This window comes from Lates calcarifer, linkage group LG19 (genome assembly GCF_001640805.2).
Source record: "Lates calcarifer isolate ASB-BC8 linkage group LG19, TLL_Latcal_v3, whole genome shotgun sequence".
NCBI classification, from domain to species: domain Eukaryota; kingdom Metazoa; phylum Chordata; class Actinopteri; family Centropomidae; genus Lates; species Lates calcarifer.
Window position 1 is genome coordinate 16,622,168 of NC_066851.1, and position 9,799 is coordinate 16,631,966.

General features: G+C 41.7%; 1 protein-coding gene across 3 annotated transcripts in view; it reads right to left on the reverse strand.

Annotated features, from left to right (window-relative positions):
- Nucleotides 1-8,055, reverse strand: part of zgc:110158 (uncharacterized protein LOC553590 homolog) — a 36,865-nt gene extending 28,810 nt beyond the window's left edge. The window contains exons 1-2 of one of the 3 annotated variants that reach the window (XM_018663655.2): nt 7,742-8,055; nt 916-988 (exon numbers count right to left, since the gene is read on the reverse strand). In XM_018663655.2, the coding sequence (XP_018519171.1) occupies nt 916-988; nt 7,742-7,797 (129 nt within the window). In that variant the 5' untranslated portion in view covers nt 7,798-8,055. The remainder of the gene's footprint in view (nt 1-915; nt 989-7,741) is intronic. The other 2 variants (XM_018663654.2, XM_018663653.2) reach the window with 2 other exon arrangements.
- Nucleotides 8,056-9,799: the final 1,744 nt, after the last annotated feature.

Consider the following 9,799-nt stretch of genomic DNA (forward strand, 5'->3'; position numbering starts at 1 on the left):
ACGAGAGAGAGAGGATTATGTCTGCAGGTCCAGGGGTTAAGAACATATAATCAGTCAGTCTCAAACTGTCAATGGCCTCAGACGTGAAGATAGGCATCTTTCTGGCTCTGTCTATCTCCATCTCCCGGTCTCTCTTTGCTCTGTCATGTCTCTGTCCTGTTCCTCTTTTTACATGTCAGGTACATTCATGAATCCAGGGAATAACTTGCTCACTCACTCTTAGCCTTGTCTGCACTCAAAAGGGGGAGATGGGAGGCTTGGGCATGTATACAAACAACACGATGCCGACATACAGTAAGTCTACAATGTCCCCACTAACAACTACATCAGTTGTTTTTACACCTGGGACTAACCATGGCCAACAGTGAGCATGATCTGGTGTAACTTTATAGGATTTCCTTATGAAAAATTGATGCAACACCTTGCACTCTAATCATGTTTAGCATGTTTGTACTGACAATGTATATCTGAGAGGGCTCAAAGCTAGTACAGCTACTGGAGCAGGATTATATGAAATGCTGTCTTAGTACGTTCCAACAAGTCCACACAGATAAACTGTTACAAAAACCCAACATACTACTGATTTAAAGGGTTGGCTTAAAGAAAGATCATAAAGATTATGCCCATGGTTAAAAAAAAAAAAAAAAAGCCTATCCAAACACCTCAACCTCCCCTATCTATGCAGACTTTGACATGTCACCTGACTTCCTCCTTTACTCCCGTTGCATTACTACAGCCACTAGAGGGCTTAAACACTCTGATACCGTTTCACATGACAGCTAGATGTCGCTTAGCAACAAAACATACTATGGGTCATAATAAACTGCCTGCACCAACGACCTATGGGGACACGTTTCATAGGGACATTGGTTTAAACAAGATATTCACAGGCTGAAGCTACAAATGCCATCTTACCTCGGACAGGAAGGTCTGTGCGGACTTCTGTGCTCCCACATGTAGCAGGTACTCGTACACATATAACGCTAACCTGAAATGCAAAGGAGAAAAAAATATTAGTGACCAAATTCAGTTTTATTATTTCTCAAAAACAGTGTGATGTCAGACTCTTCCTATCTGCACTAGATTCTCCAATTTGCAGGTCAATGTTATATTATTTATGACTGTCCAACATCATGCAAACATAGCAATTCAACAAATAGAAAGCATTAGTCCAACAGTAACAGTCAAGAGCTATTTCAGTTCAAGTTTTGTATGATTGTGTTTGCATTTTACACATCTGAAACTGTGAAGATTAGCTATTAAGACCAACAATAGACAGTGAAGGTGGTTTGCTGAATAATGACAGAGTTGCTTCTTTTAAATTGACTGTTGCGACTATGATTTGAAGCATGCTGAGATTCTTAATGATGTTTTTTTTCTGTTCTTCGATATTGAACATTAGAATAAATGATTATGTTTTTTTTTTTTTTTATTCTTTAATAAATGTCACTTAAACATCAGCGGTATTAAAGAAGTTTCCATCTCTACTCCTGATATTGATACTAGCAACAACCAACGGCTGCTTTAAGTCAGAATGAATGCTACACATAAGTTGTTACAGTCTCAAGGCTTGTGTTTGACCAGTCAGCAGTGTTCAGTATTGTTACCTTCACTTTGATAGTTCCTGGTCGACCGTAAAGAACCACCTCAGCAACAAAGACTTTTTGCGGGGAAAAAGAAACCACGACAGAGGAACTAAAATTGGCTCTAGGTTATTGCGGTTGAAATGCAAGTAAAGCTCCTGAGTACCTCTAAAGGTTCCTTGGGTTGCTGGAAAATTTCCTGTGATTGAAAAGGGCCATATCATCTCAACAGTTTTTCCAAACCTGCCTCTGTGCATCTTACAAAACCTGAGCACCAAAAGTACTTATATCACAACAGATAATAAAGAACCCATCCGCTCGAATAAAAAAATATACATTCTCACTGAATGCACCATATAAACTGACAGAAATAGCTGTGGACGAGAAGCATTCCCACTAATTTCAACATTTTAAAAGCTCTCGCCACTCTTTCCTTTTTTTTTTTTTTTTTTTTTTTAAATCACTGCTATTATAACAGGCCAGCCATACTTGAAAACGGCAATCCACCAGGGTCTATTAACAGACACAAGAACCATGCTGTGGAGTGGGAAACCCCCATTGGCCCAACATTGTACTCCTAACTCCTTCACTTAGTCGTGTTTAATAGGCTGTTAATGGACCATCAATCGACCGGCAGTGTGGATATGACAGTGCCCCGTGTGCCCAGAGCAGACAGTCCTCTGACAGGCCAATAAGGTCCTAATGAGAAGGACAGTAGCTCAGTGTCATAGTCCCCATCATTAGTCAATGTACTGATCAATGAAACATGGTTTTGAGATAATCAGGCTGTTGTGCAGTTTGTTTTTACCCACTGACAGGCTTTCTGCCTTTCCATCGCTGTCTTTCCTTGTACTGTTGCTGAATACTAGGGGGAAGGTAATGTCTATTTAAACACTTTAAGTGCATTTAAGATTCTTAAGATGATATATAGTTGTATAATAAAAACTTTGGATAGGAAGCTGGTAAGTTCTCCCTGTCACCATGTTTTAAAGAAATGAAATAGGATCAGTTAGAATAACTGCACTCAATTTGCCAATGATGAATTTATCTATACATTTCTGCATCATCAGCAACAGCTAGGAACCTCAGGGTGCACCCATGGAGCATTGTACAACCAACTTTCATAAAAAACAGGCTACTTAGGAATGAAAATGAAGAACTCCTTACAAGTTAGAACTCCAACTAGGATCCAATAATTAGTGGATTAATCAATTGAAATAAGACTGATACACTATAATTTTGATCTTTAACTAAACATTTATGGCATTTTTGAGGCAAATTTACCAAATGTGATTATTCCAGGTTCTTACATGTGAGAGCCTGGTGTTTTTCTTGGTCTTAAAACACACCAAACTGAACTTATAGGGTTTGGACTGTTGCTGGGACAAAACAAAACAAAAATGTGATGGCACCTTTTCACTGTTTTTTGATGTTTCATTGACCAAAAGATCAATAAAGAAAATAATCAGCATAATAATGAAAATAATTGTGAGTTGTCCTGTTCAAACCAAAGATAATTCAAAATCCAAGTTTCTGTAGAGCAGGTAGGGATGATTAGATGTCTTCCTGAGGCTCTCCTCTACTTCTACTGTAGTATGTTACTTATTGTTAGTGTGTTGTTTAATTGCATACATATTTTTATTGCACTGTGTATGTGTTTTTATAAATGCCCATTTAAGAACAAGTGTTGCAAATTAGCTGTAGAAATGAGTGCTATGATATATGGCATCAGTCTGTTTATAGTCTATACTTATGTGTGTGTCCCTACAGAAATAACCATAAATAAATAAATGTGTACAATATAAATATCCACATGGGGCATAGCAAAGCACTGCACTGCTTTTCTGTCAAGTCTAAAATACATTTATGTTTAGTTGCTATTTCTACTAAATGCTTGAAATCAAGATAAAGATGAGGCGAGCACATGAAAGCAAGAGAAATAGCAACAACTGCTGCAGTGTGCTATGATGGAGATATGGTCTGTGTTTGACCTGCGCTTACTACTAATGGTATGCAAATGCTTAAAATATGCATTGTTAGTATGCAAATTTAGCCTGTGAAAGATATGAATAGGCAAATAGACAATAACTGTAGTATTGAGATGGTCGCCACATGATCACATCTCGTCTTTCACACAGAAACAACAATAAGTTATGGGGCTTATCCCAAACAGCAGGAGAGGTGGTTTCTTAAGAATTTTATGATTGCACATGTTTTTAATATAAAGTTCTTATTGAGAATTACACATGAACTTGTCCCTAAACATGTCTATATTCAGCTGCAAACTTTCAAGGCCATTCACAAACATCCCCCACAACATGAACACGGAAATAGCCATCTTAGGCTACATACTCAGAGTCATTATAAGTGCTGTTCAGCTGTTCATACACTGTATATCCCTTTTCGGACTGACAGTTGTTGAATGGGTCAACTCACAGCATCTGACCTAGTGTCATGACCGTGCTGCTGACCTGGGTTTAGCATAGGTTAGACGCTACTTTGTCGAACAGGCTCTTGTCTTGTGTTGAGGATGGGAATTTCATTTTAAGTGTTTAAAATGTAAACAGAGAAAAAGTGAAGGGTGCAAGAGAGAGACTGAGCAGTCAACAGAAACTTTTCTTTGTACTAGTTCAGTATGATTTAATTCTTTATAATCTTATAGTTTATCCGTAACATCGAATGACTGTTGAAGACAAAACTCGAGTCTGTGATACCATGACCAAAGATTAACGTCTGAGAGAAGTCTTGTGCTATGAATAGGTCAATTGCGGCTGGAACATGCATGTGGTAGGCGTGCATTCGGTAGACAGCAGGCCATCCTTCTCAGAAGATAATAAATAGCTGAGGGTGTTCCCCTCTTGCAGATAGTCACCAAGATAAGAAAACATACATGAGCAGGCAGACATACAGATGAACAAACAAACAAAGCAGAAGTGGCCTTGAATTCTAAGCTTCCTGGAGTGATTTACACTGGTTAATAATATTCAGCTCTAAATAAATCTATCATGCCGCAGAGGAAAAACATATCCAACAGCAAGAATACATCCTGGCTGCATCGACTTGCTTAATTCAACACAGACAGTGGGAGGACAGATTGGTTGTTTTCACAAATGACCGATGCTCTTAAGAGGCTAAGGACTGCAGTTCGACTAAGACACACACACATACACGCAGGTAGACATACAGATACGTGCACACACACACATGCACACACACACACACACACACACACACTCTTGACCAATTTTGCCAGGGGAATCTGACCACTTTCTGAGGCTCCTAGCAATTTGTAGGTCACAAAGCTCTCTGTGACCGCTGGTGTAGAGTGTAAGTCACTGCCACTTGCAGGTCAGTCTAGTACTGGACCACACACACACCTGCACAGCACACGCACCTACATACATACATCCTGGAGCAATTTACCTCTGCACTATGCTGGTTACTAACCACACCTGAACACCTACAACACAACTCCTTGCATTTATACGGAGTTTAGTGTTTTTTGAAAAACCTGCTAAAGGCTCACAGGAAGCTTTAGGATACAGCAAGTGCTTCAAATATTGATACTGTTTGTGTCTCCTTGCACAATGCAGGTTTACTGGCTTCCTTACAATGTACAGCACTCTATAAGAGTCTGACTAGCAAGGCATAGTTAAAAACTTTGTCCTGTGTCTGGAGATATGAGGATCACACAGTAGACCCCCCCACCCCCAAACTCCCCCAAGAGGCCTTCGATTAAAATTTTATGTGTGGTGTGTGTATGTGTTTTTGTGTGGGTTGCAAAAGGGGCTGCGTGTGCGTGCACCTGGCCTACTGCATTATTAAAGCTCAGAAGCTAGCTCATAGAAAGGGAAGAGAAGTTTGAGGAGAAGAACAAGAGGGAGAAGCTATAGGATAGTGGAGTACAGAAAGAGGAGAAAAATTAGTTTTGACTGGAACATAAGAGGGGGCATGCCCCATTCTTATGGAGGAAGAAACAGTGGGTGGTACGGGGGATCAGAGGAGTCAGTCATGATGGAGAGGGAAAAAAGCACGGTGGCGTTTGATTTTGACAGCCAGAATTTCAAATTATATCCATACAGGAAAGGTATACCAAGCTATAGCAACCCTTACTCTCTAGTTTTTTAAGGTTGTGTGGCCTGGTGACACCAAAGTTTTACACCACATAGCTGGAAATGCACTCCACTCTCCTCTGATTTCTGCACTTTCTCATCCTTTATCACTGCTGAAACTAAATTTTCTTTCTCCATCACACCAAGTGAGGTGACCTCCTGACCTCCCTCCCCGGCGTTCCCTCTTATGTTCTGAGATGGGACATTAACGCGTGCATACGCTTAATCCCATAGAGCAAGAAATCTCCCTGACGTACACCAGTGGCACACCTGACATCCTGCCTGAGGCTCCCGACAAAACCCCCTCTTTAAACATGGATGAGTCTGCCCACCATATCTCCCTCTCTTCTGTCTCTTTCTTTCTCCTCCGTCTCTCTCCTCTCTGACGCAAAGCTGAGAGCAGCTGCTTCAGTCTGTCTCAATAATTCAACACTGAAGCGAGGGATGAGGACTTTGTGGAGCAGCGAAGGATGGGAAGCGAGAGTCAGGAGGCAGATGAAGAGAGACATTAGGAGGAAGAATAAAAAACGCAGGTTCACAACAGAGCAACGGTAGGCGTGAGCTTAAGGTAATGAGGTGCCTGCTGATCTTCACGCAAAAACACACAAACATACACATGCACAAAAGTCTGACAATTCTGTCCCACTCCAGCTCCCCAACCTGCTGACTGGTCCAGCGAGTCAGAGTGAGCATTTACTGGTGCTCAACCCATCCACTGTGAGGAATAAAGCCACGAGCATTCACCTGTGTGGAGGCTCTTACCTCTTATTTCCCCCTAGGTTATTCAACTGTAATGTAACAGGAAGTCCCATAAACCATTAACACAGCACAGGGCTCTAAAACAATCAAATCTAACAAAGTTTAATGAAAGCATGTGCAGGTCTAAGGTGGCTTTGTTACCACTGATTATCAGCAAAGGGAGTTCGCTGCAGAAACTGGCTTCTATTTCAGAACTAATGCATAGATGTGTGCGAAATAAGTATTTCGGATTAATTTGAAAGCTCTGTGGTTTGTTAAAGTGCTGGTAACCGTGCGGCATGTATCTCCTGAACGAACAACAGGCATCGAGACAGAGGCATGCAGACAAAGGGATTGGAGGGCTACAGCTCTCGAAGCTAACACCACCACAAGTTTTCTAACAAAACAGCCACTGAAATCCCCGTGTTTTGGTTCATTCTCGCAAGTGGTGGCGGCAATTACGAGCAGCTTTCTCACCCGGCACTGGTTCGTACAACTCGGGGGTGACTGAAAGAAAATCTGTACGGGCCACAAAAGTTGTGAGGCGCAGCTCTCCCACCCCCCCACCCCTTTGCACGGGGATCGTAGCAGCGGGGCTCTCGAACGCACGCATGGGATACAATGTAACCAGTGCGTTCGGAGACAAGAGTATCATTGTGGAACGTGGAACAATTCTACAACACGTTCCTGTGCTATTTAGTAACAAAGCCCCAAACAGCTGTATTCTATTTTTACCTGCTGCTTCAGCCGGGGCGACACAAAAGCCAGCTAGCTACAATGCACAGCGTCACTCCAAATGCATTGTTCCTCACGCTGGGGCGAGGAGAGAAGAAGAAGAGATGGAACTAAAGTGGGATCTCCATCAATGCCTCCTCACAGACAAATCAGCCCCCTTTGAGTGCACATTTACGCGTTATTACTGGAAACACGTGCAGCAACACTCCCGCTGGTTAAAAGCGGTGCAACTTTAGTCGCCAAAACTGCCACTCTCTGCTTTGCATGAAAAAGAAACAAGAAAAACAAGAGTGAAACTGGGCTGTGTTGCTAGCTGCTTTGGGGGCTAACTTAGCAGCCATGCCTGTGTAGTTGGAAGGATGCAAGAGGCAGCAAATACGCGCAAAGTGGCGAACACAACACATAAACTACCACAGCATCACTTTTTGTGGCTTGCATGTTAACAAAAAGAGCTGGCTGAGCGTGCTCACCTCTGCTGAAGTGACTGAGCTGCTTCACACCAGTTAGCAAGTTTAGCTACCTAGCACACTTCTTGGCTGGATCTCTGTTGTGACAGTGCAATAATTTACTTACTTTTCTCTTGCTTGGCTATCGGAGGGGACCACAGCTCCTTTACCCTTGCCGTACATCTTGGAGGCTGTTCTGATACTTTATTTTATCCCACTCGACACCTGTCAAAGAAAGCTACCAGGAAAACCTACTATCTCCATAGCTACCCAGTTAGTGTTGTCTCCCTATCTCTCCCTTGCGCACTCTTTGCTCCGGTTTCCTTTTTTTTCTACATCCCCAACATTGCCCACAAATCAGGCAGGGTTTCAGCCGGGGGGAACTTGAAACAGTCCACTGGTGGAGCTTTTTTTTTTTTCAATCGCTGTTCCTGGATTCAGCTCACGCCCCCCCTGTTGTGAGACGGTGGGGGCTTCTTAAAGCCACAGTGTCTCAGTTTTTGTCGACTTCGCTCAAGTTCAAGTTTTCTTCTGAAGGCCTTCAAGTTCAGGCCTTACACTACAGCTGTGTTCATGTGCAGTGCCAAATTTCTAATATTAACTGCCATTGCTGTCCTGACACCTTTATTCAATCGCAGTTTGTATAGTTGTAGCCTATTGTTTCAATGTTTTGTTTTTGTCCTGATGTCACACCAGAAGGGCACTTGATTGGCCTAAATGCTCACCTTGGTTGGTTTATGTTCCCCTTAAGTGCCATTATATATTCAGCCCAAGTACCTATCTAGTGTGGCCTTAGGGCAACCATGAACCCCAACCAAAAGCGCCTCATTATTTTTCACCCCGGCCCCTCAGACAGTCCACACACACCACTGGTTGGGGTTATTAACTTATCTCATTACATAACTGTAAATAGGATGCCATAAGTCATGTTATTTGTTTTTCATGTAATACTAGGCCATTCGAATCCCCAGTTTGGGTCCTGGGACTACAAGGGTCCTAACAGAGGTGGAGGCCATCCCCAGCTAATTGAAGAAAAGTTTTAATTTGCATTTATTTAATAGCTTAATTTTCTTCTGTTATTTAATTAATGAGGAGAGTCCACTCTGCTTGCATCTAAACTGGGTCTGAGGTCAAAACATGTCTAGTTTAGATGTTCTTGGAGGAAGGAGAGGAAGTTTTAGGACCTATAGCAAACACCTACAGACAAAAAGTTTTCTCTGTTTGTCTACTTTGTTCTTTTTTTTTCATCCTTAGTGACTAATAATCATTTGCAACATTTGTTAAGGCTGCCGCATCCATTTTTTTTTTACCATTTCCTTTGTGGCTCCAAAGGTTTCTGTTCTGCTGAAAAGCAAAAACACGACATAATATAACAACATAAATTGTCTTCATTTAAAGGTGGCTTTAGAATTTAACTAATTTAAATGTAAACGTTTCATTCAGGTGTAGTCCTTTCCATAACAGCACAGGTCCTGGTCAATTACATTACAGTATCGTTATGATCTATATACCACTCTCAGAATTCAGTACATTCCGTATTCATTTCAATCCATGAATTACACATGCACATTCATAAGTATGCTGTAGGTTCCTGTCTTGCTACTTAAGCGTCAAAGACAGTAAGAGAAACTAGTAGAATTATTTAATTCTCAAAACGTCAGCCTCTCTCAAACAATTCCCATAAATGCACTTTGCTCTGGTTCGCTCTTTAAATAGTTTGCTGGCATCACAGTCATACAACCTTTTCAACACAACTGCTTGCTACAATAAAGGGTGATACATCTATTACAAATTGTACTTATTTAATGTCCATGTATGGCACTGGCACTTGGTAGCGATGTATAAGTCTATGTCATGTCCCTTTAAGAGTGTGTAGAGGGCAGTTGCAGAGTTTGTGTGTGCATATGTGTGTGTATATGTGTGTAAGGCAGGGACAGGCAGTGTGTTCTCTTTTCGTGCTACTTTGCTGTGGGAAGGGCACAGCTGACTGTCTGTGTGCGTGTGTGTTTGTGCGCACACCCGTGTATGCATGTGTGGAGACAAGCGCATGCATATGTGTGTATGTGAGAGAGAAAGAGAGAGATAAAGAGAAGGGAAGATAGAGAAAATACATCTCTGTATGTATATGGTGAGGCTTTCTTTTCTCTTTTTTTTACATGAGAACACAAACACCTCATGATGAACA